The following is a 16,761-nucleotide window of genomic DNA, read 5'->3' on the forward strand; positions in this document are numbered from 1 at the left end:
CATTATTGCAATGATGGATACATGCCATTATATATTTTATCAAAACCTGTGAAATTATGCGGAGCAACATGTAAACCATGATGTAAACTATAGACCGTGGTTAGCAGCAGTGCTTCAGTGTGTGCTCATACATGTTCCTCAATTGTAACACAGGTACCACATTAATGAAAGGTGCTGCTAATGGGGTAAAGTGTGAAGGGCAAGGAGTGGGCTATATGGGAATCCTTATATATCGATAAAACTTTCATATAATCTAAAACATGTTTAAAAATAAAGGGAAAAAAATCACTTGAGAAACAAACAAACAACAACAACAACCAAAAAAAAAAACACCACACCTGAAAATAACCATGTGTTCCTGAGATTGGGAGAAGTAAGAACCACTGTTGGTGGCCGCTACAGAAAATGGTTTGGTGGTTTCCCAGAAAGTTAAACACAGAATTACCACATGACTGGGCAATCCCACGCCTGGGTATTTTCCTGTTGGGGGTTGAATCATGTCCTCCCAGAAGGCGTGTGCAGGTCCCAGCCCCTGGTCTTGTGAGCGGGAGCCCATTTGTAAACAGGACCTGTGAGGATGTGTCCACACTGGACGAGGGGGAGCCTTAATCCAACACGGCTGAAGTCCTTACAAGCCGGGGAAATTGGAATGGAATTCAATGGAGCCAGAAGAAAAAGACGCTGCCGTGTGCATTGCCATGGGATGGAAGAGCCAAGGAGCCCCAAAGGTGGCCGGCCAGCCAGAAGATGCCGGCCCCGGAGGACGCCTTCCAGCCTCTGACACCGAGAGCCGCTGCACGCCTGTGGGTTAGCCGAGCCCTCATGTGGCATTCGTTTTAGCGGGCAAGAAACTAAAACACCACTCAGTGGAGTTGTCAGCAGGGACTTGGGGACATTGTACACCAGTGTCCTTTGCACATTATTCACAAGAGTCTAAAGGTGGAAGCAATCCAGTGGATGAACGGATAAACAAAACATGGTCTAGCCACACAATGGAATATCATTCAGCCTTAAGGAAAATGAAGCTCTGATACATGCTACAACGTGGGTGAACCTTGAAGACTTCCTGTCAAGTAAAATAAACCAGACACAAACAGACAAATGTTGTATGATTTCTCTCACACGAAGTACTTAGAATAAGCAAGTTCATAGAGATAGAAAGTAGAATAATGGTTATTGGGGTAAGAGTTGAGCAGAATGGAGAGTTTTTGCTAAATGAGTATGAGTTTTGGTTTGACATGATGAAAATACCCTAGAAATAGTGGTGAAAGCTACACAGTATTATCAATGTATCCGGTGTCAAAAATCGGCCACTTAAAATGGTTAAAATGATTTTCTGTATATTAGACCACAATTAAAAATAAACAAATTACATTTAAAAACATACAAAGACTAGGTAAACACCCTAAAATATCCCCCTTAGTTACCTCCAAGACATGGAATAACAGGTACTTTTGTGTGTTTTTTTGAGCTTTTTTTGTGTGTTTTTTTGAGCTTTTAGTGTTTTCTAAGTTTTCCAAAATGAGTATCCATTACTTTCCAAACTAGTAAGAGGCTGATTTTAAACATAAATACCTAGTTACAATTTGTATTTTTAAAAAATACTGTTTTTTTTACCCTTTGAATTTTGTATCATGCGATGTACTATTATTTCAAAAATAGAAACAAAAATATTTTAAATGTGAAAAAGTTATCATAGACATAAATATAAAATGCAAAACTATAAACTTCTTGATGAAAACATAGGAGAAAATCTAGGTGACCTTGGGTTGGGAGAATTTTTAAATACAACTCCTATAGTATGATTCATGGAAAGAAAAAGATTGATAATTTAGAATTTATTTAAATTAAAAACCTTTTCTCTGAAAGATGCTGTTGAGAAAATAAGAGACAAACCATGACTAGGAGACAATATTTGAAAACCACATATCTGATAAAGAACTTGTGTCCTTTGGAACTCTTCAGACTCAACAATAAGAAAGCAAATAACCCAATAAAAAATGAGTAAAAGTCCTGAACAGACATTTTACCAAGAAGATGTACAGATGGGAAATAAGTATATGAAAAGATGCTCAAAATCATTTTTTCCTGAAGGAATTTCAAATTAAAGCGAGACACCACTACACACCCAACAGCAGGAATAACATCCTAGAATTGTCGGGCTGGCTGCGGCCAGGACGGAGTAGCAGGGAGTCTCACCCACTGCTGGTGGCGCACTCCACGGCAAGAGGCACGCTCAAGCGCCCAGACCTTGGTGTCTAACCTGTTCCCCCATTCAAGGGATCAGGCTCCTTGGAAAGAAGGCTGATTCTAGGGCTGGGGCAGGGAACAGACAAGCTCAGCCTGGGCATATTGTGCCAGAAAGAAGGAAGTGCTTTAAAAACACCCACTGGGGGTTCTGAGGGCAGGGGGAGGGAAAAACAGGTGTAACAAGGGGGTGTTTTCGGGACTTGGGAATAGCCCTGAATGACATGACAATGACAGATACATGACATTACATATTTGTCATAACCTACAAAATTGTGTGGGAGAGAGTGTAAACTACAATGTAAACTATAGTCCACGCTTAGTGGCAGTGCTCCAAAATGTTTTCATCAATTGTAACAAATGTGCCTCACTAAGGAAGGATGCTGTTAATGTGGGAAAACGTGGGAGGTGTAGGGAGCAGGACACGTGGGAACCCCGTATATTTTTATGTAACATTTACGTAATCTAAGTATTTTTAAAATATATATATGTTTATATAAATATAAGTATATATATTTTAAAAAACAAAACAAAAAACATCCCACAGTGATGGGCTCTGCCAAGCGTAGAGGAACCCCCTGAACGAGTGCCCAAAGGCTACAGTATCCCAAAGCATAAAGTAAACACCCAGGAGTCCTTAGGATATCAGCAATGATTGAAGAAGTAAACCCCCGAGGAGAATTCCAAATAATCTAGTCGACTCTGCCTAGAGGAGCTGGAGCCTAAGTCCCCTCCTTCAGTGTGTGTGGGGGGACGGCAAGGGGGTCACCTTTTCTGTGGAGAGGGTGGGCGAGCACTCTGTGCTGGTGGCCTGCAGAGGGGCTTTGGGAAGCCAGGTGGACAGCTGACACGCTGCTGCCCAGCCTGGCCATCGCTGGGCCCCCCCGCCTGGCCCCCCAAAAGCCTGTGGTACCCACACATGGAGCACTCTCTGGGCCACCTCCCTGGCTTTTGGGGAGAACAGAGGCGGTCACCCATATGCGGGGACCCCACCCCACGCTGCTCTTTTTAAGAGCACATGGACGATCCCAGGGTCCACAGGACGGAAGAATAGAGTATGGACTAGAGTGGACGTACTGCTATTCTACTGTGCAACTACTGTCACTAATAGTGGAAGAAACTGCAGCACTGATGTGGGGAGAGGGAGGAAGAGAGGTGGTGTGGGGGAATTTTCAGGATTGGAGTTGTCCTGGGTGGTGCTGCAGGGACAGATGCTGGACACTGTGGGTCCTGCCATGGCCCACTGGGTGGACTGGGGGAGAGTGTGGACTACAATGTGGACCACTGTCCTTGGGGAGCAGCAGTGCTCCAAAACCTATTCACCAAATGCAGTGGATGTGCCACGATGGTGAAAGAGGTGGTTGATGTGGGAGGAGTGGGGTGAGGGGGGTGGGGCTATATGAGGCCCTCATATATTTTTTTTAATGTAACATTAAAAAAAAAAGAATGTAGAACCAAAAAATTAAAATTAAAAAAACAAAACAAGAGAAATGTATTCTCTCACAATTAGGAAGACCAGAGGTCTAAAATCAAGGTGTCAGTAGAACCTGTGAAGGTTTAGGGTATCTTTCCTTACTTTTTTTTTTTTTAAACATTTATTATTTCTCTCCCCTCCCAGCCACTCCAGTTGTCTGTTCTCTGTGTCTATTTGCTGCGTGTTCTTCTTTGTCCGCTTCTGTTGTTGTCAGCGGCACGGGAATCTGTGTCTCTTTTTGTTGTGTCATCTTGTTGTGACAGCTCTCTGTGTGTGCGGTGCCATTCCTGGGCAGGCTGCACTTTCTTTTGCACTGGGCGGCTCTCCTTATGGGTGCACTCCTTGCGCGTGGGGCTCCCCTACGTGGGGGACACCCCTGCGTGGCACAGCACTCCTTGCGTGCATCAGCACTGCGCATGGGCCAGCTCCACACGGGTCAAGGAGGCCCGGGGTTTGAACCGCGGACCTCCCATGTGGTAGACGGACGCCCTAACCACTGGGCCAAGTCCGCTTCCCCCTTACTTCTTGTAATAGCTTCTGGTGGCTCCATAGGTAAAACTGTGTATGTGTGAGGGGAATATATAGGAAATCTATATGTGCACATGATTTTTCTGTAAATCTACAATTTCTCTAATAAAAATGTGTAAAAAGAAAAAAGAAAAAGCGCACATGGACGGCCAGCAGGGCAGGCGTTTCTGGACGAGGCCAAATGCCCTTGCGTGGAATGTGCTCTTCTGTATTCCCTGGAAGTGGCCACGGGACACTTCTGGGCAGGACAGCGGCCAGGAGCGGGAGGGGCCTGGCGGCAGCGTGGCTGGATCCCCAGCACGGCCACCTTTCAAAAGCCCAAGCAGCCCCCTCTTGGGAGGTTCCTCTGTGCTCCTTTCCACCTTGAAATCACACTTCCATTCCATTTCTCCTGCAGAATTTTATCCTAATGTCATCTCTTTGTACGTGTGAAAGTCTTTTATTGACATCTTGTCATCTTTGCAATAAACATATATACGCAGACTGGAATTGCACATTTTAAAATCCCTGTGGCCTTCTGTCTCCACGGGTTAAGTGCTGCCTTTCTGGCCGGCACTGCCGCCCTGGTTATTTGCACGCACTCCGTCTGAACGGCCTACTATGGCGTTATGAGAACTGTCCCGTAGTGGCAGGTGGGTGTCTCACTGTGCCGGTGGGGGCGGGTGACCGTACCGCTTCCATTTACGAGGCTTTCCTCTGCCTGCACCCCCACAGCGGGCCCGGGGTGGGAATGGGGGTCCCCCTTGCTTCACCGGGTGGGTGGGGGCCGTGAAGGAATGTTGGACGCTGCAAGGTACACGGAGCTGAGGGTGGGGGCTGCAGTTGGGAAGTGCAGTGGGGATCAGGAAGGCCCCCAACCTGCCTGAGACCCTGTGAGACCCTGGGGGGCGGTTCACCGCGCTCCTGCTGCTTCCAGGGAGCACAGGATGGTGGAAGGAGGGCCCAGGGTCAGGGGGCGGTGCACAGACAGCACAGCACACGCGGCCGTGCCCCCGACCAGCAGAGGCAGCTCTGGCCCTGCACCCCCACCTTCCCATGAAGCCTGCCTGGGGCGAGAGGGGCTGGCCCAGAGGGGCTCTGCAGCTGGCCCTGACCCCAGCCCGCCCGGAACCGCCCCTGCCTGTTCCTCCGTGGTCGGAGCGCAGGGCCCGGGACAGGGGCCTTGGTCATCGCCCACGCTCCCCCAGGCCCCCCGCGGCCCCCACAGACTGACCAACACTCCCCTCCTGGCTGGGGGGATGGCCGTGGGGCGCCGGGCTCCTACCTGTCTCACAGGTGGGCCCCCCAAAGCCGGCTGGGCACTGGCAGCTGAAGCTGTTGATGCCGTGGGAGCAGGTGCCCCCGTTCTGGCACGGGTGGGAAGCACACTCGTTGACATCTGCGGAGGGGCCAGGTGGCGGGTCAGTGAGGAAGGGGGAAGTGCAGCTACGGGGCGCAGCAGGGTCTACCCCCCCTCCCCCGCAGGCCGCACACCCCCGAGGCCGAGCCGCTCACCCAGGTGGCACCTCTTCCCCGTGAAGCCCGCCAGGCAGGAGCAGGTGTAGGAGGGGCTGCCCGTGACGCAGTCGTCCATGCACTCGCCGCCGTTGAGGCAGGGGCGCAGGGCCAGGCACACCGAGGCTGCGGGCAGAGGGCCGCGCTGTCCCTCCCGCCTGCAGGCCCGAGCAGGGGGGGGGGCATCCAGCCACCGCGTCCCCCCGCCCGACGGCCGTGGCAAGCCGGTCACCTCTGTCCCCATGCAACCCCACAACCCCACCCCGCTCCTGCAAGCTTGGACCTCCTGACACAGCCACCCACACAGGTCCAGCAACAAAGGGGGCAACCGTGGGCAGGTGGGGGGGTGGTCCCGAGCTGAGAGCAGAGGCGGTGGGCGGTGTAGGGGCGCAGACCCTCCTGGAGGGGTCACAGTCTGTTTCCTGCTCCGGCAGGGACGGTTCTAGAAACCCGGGCAAGCCCCAGCACCCTTCGGTTTCCTTGACTCTGAGTGTCGCCAGGGCCCTGCAGGCCACCGCCACCCCCGTGCCCGGCTCTCGAGGACAGGCGGCCGTGGGGCTGCGGCCACCAGGTCCCTACAGCTGGAGGGTCAGGCCCCCCGACACGTGCGATTAATGCGTTAGCCCAGGGGGACTGTTTGGAGCCCCCGGAGCCCTCTGTGGCCGGCGCGCACGTTTCCCCCGCGGAGCGTGCGTCCTGCGCGCAGCAGCTCCGCGTCTGGCCCAGCCCTTCCCCGCGTGAGACTTCAAGTCCTCCCGGGGCTCACGCGCATCCCCGAGGCCCATCCAGCCCACCGCCCCCCCCCCGGACTAACGTGCCCAGGGGCCGCCAGGAGCGAGGTGCGGGTGGCCGGGTGCCGCCCCCAGCCCCGCAGGCTTGGGGTCCCAGAGCCTCGCCCTTCCCCGGAGGCGGCACGGAGCTCACAGGGCGGTGGGGAGAAGGCCCTCCCCGCTGGGAAGGAGCCCCCGGGGGACAGCCGCGGGGGGCCAGGCCGGCCCGCTGGCAGCTCTTGGCTGAGCATCTCGCGGGACCCCTCCCCCAATTCCTAAGCAATAGTGTTGTGGGGCTCCACCTCGCGCGCGCCCTCCCCCCACCCCCCCCACCCCCAGGGCCCCGCCCTCCCGCTGCCGGCCTTCCCAGCCCAGGGCCGCAGGGGCCAGGAGCGCCCTGGACCACGCCCACCAAGGCCCACCGCAGGGGAGGGGCCCACGGGGCCCGTGAGGCTCCCAGGGACACACACGTGGCCCCTCCCCGCGCTGCAGGCTGGTGTGGGAACCGGCGGCACCTCAGCCCACCCCCCACCCCCCCACCCCCCAGGGAGAGGCGCCCCTGAGGCCCCGGGGCGGACTCCCCAGCCCCGAAGACGCCCCCAGCCCCGCAGCGCCCCCAGCCCCGCAGGCCCCCTCCAGCCCTGCAGCCCCCTTCCAGCCCCCAGCCCCGCAGGCCCCCCCCAGTCCCGTAGGCCCCGCAGCCCCCCTTCAGCGCTGCAGCCCCGCAGGGCCCCCCCCAGCTCCCCCGGACCCCCCCGGCCCCGCCGGCCCCGCAGCCCCCTTCCAGCCCCCAGCCCCGCAGCGCCCCCAGCCCCGCAGGCCCCCCCAGCTCCCCCGGACCCCCCGGCCCCGCCGGCCCCGCAGCCCCCTTCCAGCCCCCAGCCCCGCAGCGCCCCCAGCCCCGCAGGCCCCCCCAGCTCCCCCGGCCCGCCCGGCCCCGCCGGCCCCGCCGGCCCCACTCCAGCCCCCAGCCCCGCAGGCCCCCCCCAGCTCCCCCGGACCCCCCGGCCCCGCCGGCCCCGCAGCCCCCTTCCAGCCCCCAGCCCCGCAGGCCCCCCCCCAGCTCCCCCGGCCCGCCCGGCCCCGCCGGCCCCGCCGGCCCCACTCCAGCCACGCAAGACCCCCGCGGCCTCTTTCCCGCCCGCCCCGGAGGGCCCGCGCCGGAGCCGGGGGTCCTCTTACTTGTATGGCCGCAGCCCCCCACGCGCACCTGCGCATCATCGATTCGGAAGGCCCAGCGCCCGGGCACGCCCACGTTGGTGGTGGTCTCCACCTCGGCCACGCCCGCCGTGCGCGAGCCGGGGATGCTGAAGTAGCGGCGCCCGTCGCCCGCGTTGAAGCCGGCCTGCGGGCGGGGGGGCTGCGGCTGAGGCCTCCGGGAGCCCCTGGGACCCCCGGGGGACAAGGGCTCGGAGCGCCGGTGTTAGGGGCACCCCAGACCCCCGCCTCGGGCTCCCCGGGTGCCTCCAGCCAAGGGCAGTGTCGGGCTGCCCGCGCCGCCCCACCCCTCGGCACCCAGCACATGGGCCCAGGGGAGAGTGGACACCCAGGAGGGCTGGACGTCAGCACCTGGCCGCCCCCCAGGGACAGGTGACGGGTGGTGAAAGGGCGGGGCGGCCGGGCTGAGGTCCCTGCGTTTGAACCCCCCAGGTGGTCTCGGGCCAGGCCCACCCAGCCCGTGGGGCTCGCTCTGCAGGCGCCCCTTCTGCTCAGGATGCTGGGAGGACCCGGTGGCCGGCAGGACCGGGCCCAGCTCGGCCTCAACCCCCCTCTCCTGCTCCTGCCCTCTGCAGCTGTGGCCCTGCCACGGGCCCCCCCCCCCCACACCTCTGCCTCCACTGCACCCCGTCCCCCCCCAGCTTCTGCTGGGGCCAGGGGCTGTCTGTGCCCCCCTCCAGAGGCGCCCCTTGGGGCTGCCACTGCCCTGCCCTCTCCTCTCCCCTGCCCTCCCCTCTCCTCCCAATTGTCCCCTCTCTCCTCTCCCCTGGCCTCCCTCTCCCCTCCTCTCCCCTTTCCTCTCCCCTGCCCTCCCCTCTCCTCTCCCCTCCCCTTTTCTCTCCTCTCTCCTCTCTTCTCCTCTGCCTTCCCCTCCCCTCTCCTCTCCCCTGCCCTCCCCTCTCCTCCCACTTGTCCTCTCTTTCCTCTCCACTGCCCCCCTGCCCTGTGCACCTCACCCTGTCCCCCTCCCCTCCCCACCCTGCTTCCTCTGTCCTTGAAGCACTAAGGCACCCTGCTGGCCCGTGGGCCCACCTGTGTCCACTCTCCGGTCTCACTCCCTCCACAGCTGGTCCCTGGGCCACCGGCCAAGACAGACTGCAGGACAGTCAGTGCCCACAGCCGCCGGCACCCAGGAAGGAGACACCCAGGAGGAAAGGAGCCACGGGAGGGCTGCGGGGGCGGCAGGCCTGCGCCGGCCTCGTGGTTCCGGGCGGGGAGCAGCCTCGGGAACGCGTGGGGCCGCGGCCGCTCCACCCCGGCCCTGCTGGGCAGCCCTGGCGCGGGGAGGGGAGCCCACACCCACCTGGGCTGCGATGCCCCCCAGGCCGGCTGCGTTGCCCCCGCTGCTGGCATGCATGCCCGTGGTCCAGGCGATGGTCTCGTAGTTGAAGATGGTGAAGGAGACGTTGCCGTCGGTGATGAGCACCACCTGGAAGGTGTTCACCTGCGGAGGCGGGAGCTGAGCCGCCGCGCCCGCCACCCCGCCGCGCCCCGCCGCGCCCCAGACCAGGCCGCCCCGTGCCGGCCCCCGGGGGAGCGAAGCCCCAGAGGCCAGGGCACTCGGGCGCCCGGGCGGCTCCTGGGGGGCTCAGGCCCTGCCAAACCACAAAACCGTCTGGTGTGGACAGATGAGACCATCAAAAGGAAAAGGGGAAGGGGAAAGGGCAACAAGGAACCCGATCAAGAAAATCTCGCAGGCCCCACACGGAGGCGCCCACGCGAAGCCTCACGTCCCCAAAACCCAAAACCTAAAACCCAAAACCCAAAACACTAGTTTCCATTTCCTGTAATGCCGGCTTGCCCCAAGCACCACGTTTAGTAGTCGGTCAGTTATCGCCAGCTAAACTCTTTCCTAGGCTAGTTTTCTGGTTCCTAAGCCACCTCCTGCTCCCCACCTTGTGCGACCCCCTACGTAAAATGCAAGCTCCAGAGGAGGATGTAGCTCAGTGGTTGAGCACCTGCTTCCCATGTATGAGGTCCTGGGTTCAATCCCTGGTACCTCCTAAAATTAAAAAAAAAAGGAAACCACGCGTCAGCCATTCAGGACATCTCAACCTGCTTCTGCGCGCCCCCCACGAGCCGCCCCGCCCCCCACCCCCACCCCCGTCTCCTTTCTGAGTGGGATGCTGCCCGGTTCGCGAATCACTCAATAAAGCCGTGAGATCTTAAATGGTACAACACGTTTTCTTTTACTAAAAGGCAGGTCTTAATAGTTAGGTTTTATGGCTTACATGGAATTCTCAAATTCCGCAAAACATTTCATGAAAATATTAGAGGATGGTGTATATAAAGATGTAGATCAGGGCAAAGGACAGGATTTTTTAGTAAGTGGTCTTGATACAAAAAGATAACCCTGAAAAACAACAGTTAGAGACCTGCTTTACACCACACCTGGAAAAAAGTCCCACATTGGTGTAAGCTATGGAAAACAATGTAAGTATATGCAAGTATAACTATTTAAGAACATATAAGTATAGCTATAGAAGCAACTATAAAACTAAGAAGAAAACAGGCAAGCATGTGTAGAATCCTGGGCAAGGGAAAGGACTTTCAAGCCTGACATTACCTGTGGAAATCAAAAAGATTGATAGATTTGACTACAAAAATCTGAGTATAAAAATGCCGTTAAATAAAATTGAATGGCAAAGAGCAAAGCAAAAAACATATTTGCAACCTATAGTACAGTTAGAACCATCAACATCCTTAATTCAACAAGAACGTCTACAGATCAAAAAGAAGAAAAGAAGAAAACTATTACAGTAAAATTGGCAAAGGATCTGAACGGACAAATCAGACAAAACGGAATAACAGGAGAACGAATTCAACATGATTAGAAATCCAAGATGGGTACATTGAAATAAAAGAACAATTGCATTCCTATCTTCTATAACTTGGTGAAGGAGAATAATTACGATAGTTCTTTTAGGTGGGGTGCAGGGAAACAAGCATTTCTGAACATGCCTATATGCCTGAACATGCCTATAAAATTGTGCATTTGTGGAGGGGACTAGGGACACCCTTCCAGAGCTCTGTGCGTGACAAAGCCCTGGGGGTCACACCCCCCACCAGGCGCCTTTTCAACTGCAGTCCTGGGGAAATAAATTCAGGTGCTGCCTGATGTAGCTAGAGTGCGGTCACTGAGAAGGATGTGGAAGCTTGAGGGCAGGTATCCTACCTGAGGACAGGTATCCTACCTGAGGGCAGGTATCCTACCTGAGGGCAGGTATCCTTCCTGAGGGCAGGTATCCTACCTGAGGGCAGGTATCCTTCCTGAGGGCAGGTATCTATCTCCCGGCTGGGAAAGCACAGGTAGTGCGAACACTCTGGAGACACGAGGAGGCAAGAGCTGCAAAGGCCAGTTCTGGGGGAGGAGGGTTGTGACCGGGGGCACCCATGGGGTCCAGGGAGCTGGTGAGGGGCGAGTGTTGGTCCCGGGGTGGGGGGAGGGTGATGGTTTCAGGTACTCCCCTAGAGTTACTCGTCATATTACACACAGAGCTTGTCTGCCCGTGTACGCGTGTGTGTGTGAAATACTAAAAAGGGTTAAAGAACACCGCTCCAAAATAGAGAGCAAAGCAGCAGAGAAGGAAAAGAAGGATGCCCCTTTCTACTGCCAGGAATCCCTGCGTTCAGGAACGCTGGGCTGGCCCTAGACAAGACCCGAGCCTCCTCCTGGGAGGAGGCCACGGCGGCCCCCAGCTGGGGCTTCGGGGGGTCTAGGGGATGCGGAGTTGGACGACAACAGACTCCAGAGCTGCTCCGGCTGCTCGCCCAGGAGCAGGAGGAACGTCCACTCTTCCTCAGTGAGCCTGCTCCTGGACAAGCCAACGGCGAGACGGCCCCAGCTCTCCAAGGTCAGAGGTCATCTCTAACGGAAACGCGGAATCCTGGTTCCTTGCCTTACTTGAAAATCATTTTGTGATTGACAACTCTGGGCTTGGAAACCCTGGAAGGGCTCTAAGGGCTTTTCTGTCACCTCCGAGGGACCCCCTCCCAAGCTTGAGGGAACAGAAGATGACTGCGGAGTTGAAATAATTTTAAAATGCTGTAGGAGAACAGGGAATGAGGAAAGCGAGTGAACAAAACACTCACAAAACCACATGATCTAGGTGGTCCTATCTATTTGTAAAAGAATGTACATTTGCTTTGAAATATTTACTGGGAGTGCTCTTTTGGTAGTGGAACTGTAGATTACGTGTTCTCTTCTGCTAGAAAAACTGCCTAGTGGTTGATAAGATGAAACGAGCTTGTTTAAATATTAGTGGGCTGTATGTACACAAAATGTCACTAGAGTGATAAATTATTTGTAGTACTTTTTACAGAAAAAGTCCACCTTCCCTGTTTTGCTGTCATGTGCCTTTAAACAAATCCAACAGTGAACATCTTACTCCCGCAAACAACCCGGCTTGCTTTCTTTTTCTTCTTTGGCCTTGGCTGCCAGGAGACTCAGAGCCGGTATCCTTCTCTCCCTTGCACTGCCCCCCCCCCCCATTCCTACACAGCTCTCCTGGCACGCCACGTGCTTGGGACCCCTGTCTCCATCCCCAGCTGCCCACCAGGTGGGGCCACCTCCTGAACCAGGGGCAAGCACCACTGCCACGTACCCCCAGCCAGATGGGGGCCCAGGCACCAGCTTCTTAGAAAAGATGTATTTACTCCCCCACTCTCGTGGCTCGGCCTGGCTCTCTGCTCTGTGTCCCTTTGCTGCGTGCTCTGCTGCCCCTCTTCTCTTTAGGAGGCTCCGGGAAAGGACCCGGGGACCTGCCATGTGGGAGAGCGGCTGCAGCCCAATCGCCTGAGCCACGTCCGCTTCCCAGGAACCGGCTCTGACTGCTCTCCCTACTCCCGCAGGCCCGGCCAGCGTGTCCCTGCTCTGGCCACCCAGGCCCGCCAGCTCCCCCGCGGCCAAGCGCCCCCCTCTGACTTGCACAAAGCGCCCACGGCCCAGCCGCTGGACGTGCCTCCCGAGCTGCCCGCCGGGCCTGACCCAGCGACTCCGGATCCTTTCCGGGACCCTTGCGGCCCCCGCGCGGCCGCCGGGAGACGCAGAGCGTGTCCGCTCGTCCACGCGCACTCCAGGCCCAGCACGCGGCCAGCCGCCCGGGGGCGCCTCCAGGGCTCCTCTAGGCCACCCGCCGAGGCGTAGCGGTGCCCAGGCGCACGCACCCCGCGCCGGCCCCCAGCCGAGGCCAGCCTCGCGCCCTGAGCGCGCAGGGGCCACCAGCGCCGCGGTCTACCGCGCCCGCCTAGACGGCCGCTATTCCCGAGCTTCTGTTTGGCTCCGTTTGGAGGAAGGAAAGCAGCAGGAGACAGGGCGCTGCCAGTGCAGCCGCACGGCCCCGGCCTTCAGGGGCCTCCTACGGTGCCGGCCCGCACCCCGCCCTCCGGGGCGCCTGGCGATTCCCCGCGGCTGTGGCTCTGCGACCTCGGCCCCTCGAGCCCCTGCAGGGGGACCCTGACCCTGAGGCCCGTGGCTCCTGGAGGGGCGCGGGCTCCGCCGTGGCTCTGTGACCTCGGCCCCTCGAGCCCCTGCAGGGGGACCCCGGCCCCGCCGCCCTCCCCGCCCTCCCCGGGACCAACGGCTGGACTCACGGGAGAGGAGGCGCTGCCGCCGAAGAAGGTCACCTGGTGCCAGGTGGCGACGAAAGCCCAGGTGGCCGAGAAGCCCGCGAGCGCCGGGAAGTAGCGCCGGACGTCCTCCGTGGCCCTGCGCAGCGTGGCCGGGTCCGTGGCCTCCCGGTAGAACACGTCGCCTGCGCGCCGGTTGTCCACGTCGGCCCAGAAGGCGGCTACCACGCAGCGGTCCTTGGCGATGGGGAAGGCCACGGGCGTGAACTGGGAAACCTCCTTCAGGAAGGAGATGACGCCATTGTTGTTCACCTGCCGGCAGAAAGCCAGAGGGCTGTGGCCGCGCCCGCCTGCGCTGGCCCGCGCCCGAAGAGCCCTCCTTGGCCTCCCTCCGGCCACGCTGGCCCTGCGCACCCCGCGTCTGCTCGTCACGCTCGGGGCCCCCTGCGCACCCTCCCGTCCCTGACGGAGCCCGCCCTGCTCAGGCACAGGCTGGGACCTGCTTTCTGCACCCCGGGGCCCTGTGGAGGGTGCGGGCTGGGGGACCCCTGCCCCTCGGTCTCTCTCCAGCCGGGACCCTTTATCCCTGAGCCCTGGGAGGGTGGAGTCCCAGCGCCCCATACGAGTCGGGCGGGTGAGCAGGAGGCCCCCAGGTGTGATGAGTGGACACGGGGTGGGCAGGGGCCAGAGGCGGCTGGAGGGGCCTGAGGCCCGGGGAGTGGAACCCTGCAGGCTGCCCCGCAGAGGAGACCCAGCGCTGTCGTTGAAGACAGACACACTGGGTTGAAACCCCGGCCCGACCGCTCGCCGGCCACACGGCCGCTCGCAGGGCCTTGACCTGTCTGAGCTCCTGTTTCCTTCCTGCAGGGCTAGGCGCTGACCTCAGGGCGGCGGGATGGAGGGAGCTGGCGCTCGGTGCCAGGCTCTGACTGCTGTTTTCTACGGGGGGAGGACGTGCCTGGAACGTGCTTTTATCCCCTCTGGACAAGGGCAGCTGTGTAATTCAGACCCACACAAAGGTGGGTGAAAATATCTCGTTTCTTAAAAGCCCCAACGAGTGAACGCATGAGGAACTATCAATCCCACACCCAGGGCGAGGGGAGGAGACTCTAGTGGTAAACCGGCCCTTAAAGCTGCGTTTCCTGAGTGCATTTGAAGATGTAGAAGCAGCAGATGCAAAACAGACCAGCGATTTCATAATGTAAAATCCAGGCCATGGTCAAAGATAATCAGGCACACAGGGAAGCAAGACGTTATTGTAAGGAAAAGTAGAAATAAGAGAAACACCAAGTACTGGAATTATCAGACACAGACTATAAAATAGCTAAGTTTAATATGTTCTGTTCAAAGAAATAAAAGGCAAGTTTAAAATAGCTTCATTGGTGGAAATTATTATTTTTTATTATTATTTTTTCAGAGATAATTAGATCACACAAAAGGAAAATATTTTAAAAAAGATGACTTAGGGAGCAGGAGCCCCGGCATGGCTGAGTGCCAACTGCCCCTGCTCCCGTGTGTCTTGCTGAGCGCTCGGCCTCTCAGGTGGGCTCGGCAGGACCCAGGACAGAAGGGGGTCTCCAAAACACCTTCTAGGCACTTGCAGGGAGATGACGATATAGGGAGCTCCGGGACTCAGACTTCCACCAGAACAACAATTAAGCAGGCAGGAACGGGCTCAGTCAGCTATTTTGAAATTCTGGAGGCCAAAAGAACACTGTCCAGCATCCAGGAAAGAGGCTGATAAATTAAATGGTGAAGAACAGTAACTTGCTGTCTCCACAGGGTGGTTCCAGTGCCCATTCCTCACTCTCACATCAGGCTGCCCTGGGGTCCAGCCCCTGGCTAGTGGCCAGTGACAGAAAGGGACATAAAAATCCTCTTCCCCGATAATGGGTGTGCCCTGCCAATCACTGATCATGGTTTTTAATTAGTAAATTCAGACGGCTGGGCCCAGGCTCTGAGGGCAGCTCTTGTTCCAGCGCTCCCTGGAACAAGGGTAGACAAGGGTGGACAAGGGTGGAGGGGGTAGATTTAAAGATGCAGGGTGCTCTCAGGGCTGCAGGGGAGAGTCAGCTGAAGGGCTGCATTTGCTGGGCAGGCCAGGAGCGCTCAGCTCTGGGGACTGTCAAAACAGTGCTTCCCCGACTCCCTCCACGGAGCACTTGGGAGCTGGTCTGCATCCCCTTGGTGGGTCCCTGGCACCTGTTTTGGCTGGGAAAGACTGAATAGAGAAAGTCCTCCTTGGGTGACTCTTATCAGCCTTTTTGCTCCTGGCAAAAACAGCCTGAGACAGCAAAAGGAGTGTAAAAAACTATCAAGACAGACAGTCTGGGACAAAGGTCTGCTAGCTTTAGACACTTGGGAGAGAGAGGTTTGTCTCCTGGGAAAGAGGGGACAACCAAACTCCTGTGACCAGGAGAACTTCAAAATAACTAACAAGCAAAATCCCAGAATACGGCAGAGGCAAAATAAAATGGAAAATTCTTCGCACTCCATTCACCTTGGACAGACCTTTCTGATAGGAGGGCTGAAGCTCAAGAAAATCTCTCTTATCAACAACTGGCTACAAAACCAAGAAACAGACTTCCAGGGAGTAAACCCCAGAGTTAACATTTTAAAATATTAAAATATACAGTGTGCAAAGAGTACAAGACAAAGAAACAGGAAATGAGGGTTCATCCAAAGGAAGAGGATGAAAATACAGAAAACACCAACAAAGAAGATGAGAATGTGTTCATACTGAACAAAGCCTTTTAAAAATGATCTAAAAAAATGCTTGAGGAGATGGAAAAAAGTATAGAGAAAAAACAATAGGATATCAGGAAAACAAGAATGAGCAATATGAAGGTCGAAGGAAACAGGGAGAAATTTTAAAAAGGAAATAAACAGAACAACTGGAGTTGAGGACCACAATAACTGAAATGAAAAATGCCCAGGAAAGTTTCAAGAGCAGATTGGAGCTGGCGGAACAAAGAATCAGTTAACTTAAAGGCAAGACACTTGAAATGAGTCAGGCTAAGGAGCAGAAAGAAAAAAGAAGTATTAATAGTGAAAATAGCTTAAGACAACTATGAGACACCATGAGGCACACCAATAAACATGTTATGGGAGTCCCAGAAGGAAAGGATATTAAGAAGACACTGGGTGAACATAAAGAACAATTTGAAAGCACCCCCCCCCCCCAAAAAAAAGTAACAGAATTTATAGGAATGAAAGACATGATGGATGATATTAAAAATACATTAGAGGCATATAATAGCAGATTTGAATTGATGGAAGACAGAATTAGTGAATTGGAAGAGTGAGCAACTGAACTTGAAAAGTCAAGAGAACAAAAAAAGAAAAGAATGGAAAGACTGGAATAGGTCTCAGGGAATTGAATGATAACATGAAACTTAACAAACATACATGTTATCAGTTCCCAGAAGGATACAAGAATGGAAAAGGGGCAGAATATTTGAA

The 16,761-nt window shown here is 56.3% G+C and overlaps 1 protein-coding gene across 20 annotated transcripts in view; it reads right to left on the reverse strand.

The window, feature by feature from the left end:
- The window catches only part of SNED1 (sushi, nidogen and EGF like domains 1), a 139,427-nt gene that overhangs the window by 78,527 nt on the left and 44,139 nt on the right, over positions 1 to 16,761 (reverse strand). For 19 of the 20 annotated variants that reach the window (XR_011649169.1, XR_011649170.1, XM_071216011.1 and 16 more), the window contains exons 2-6: positions 13,324 to 13,611; positions 9,035 to 9,175; positions 7,696 to 7,858; positions 5,744 to 5,869; positions 5,514 to 5,627 (exon numbers count right to left, since the gene is read on the reverse strand). Coding sequence is in view for 18 of the 20 variants with exons in the window: in XM_071216011.1 (XP_071072112.1) it covers positions 5,514 to 5,627; positions 5,744 to 5,869; positions 7,696 to 7,858; positions 9,035 to 9,175; positions 13,324 to 13,611 (832 nt within the window). In the remaining 2 variants the exon portion in view is untranslated. Of the gene's footprint in view, positions 1 to 5,513; positions 5,628 to 5,743; positions 5,870 to 7,695; positions 7,859 to 9,034; positions 9,176 to 13,323; positions 13,612 to 16,761 lie in introns of those variants that run through there. The other variant, XM_071216021.1, reaches the window with a different exon arrangement.

This window comes from Dasypus novemcinctus, chromosome 7 (genome assembly GCF_030445035.2).
Source record: "Dasypus novemcinctus isolate mDasNov1 chromosome 7, mDasNov1.1.hap2, whole genome shotgun sequence".
Taxonomy (NCBI): Eukaryota; Metazoa; Chordata; class Mammalia; order Cingulata; family Dasypodidae; genus Dasypus; species Dasypus novemcinctus.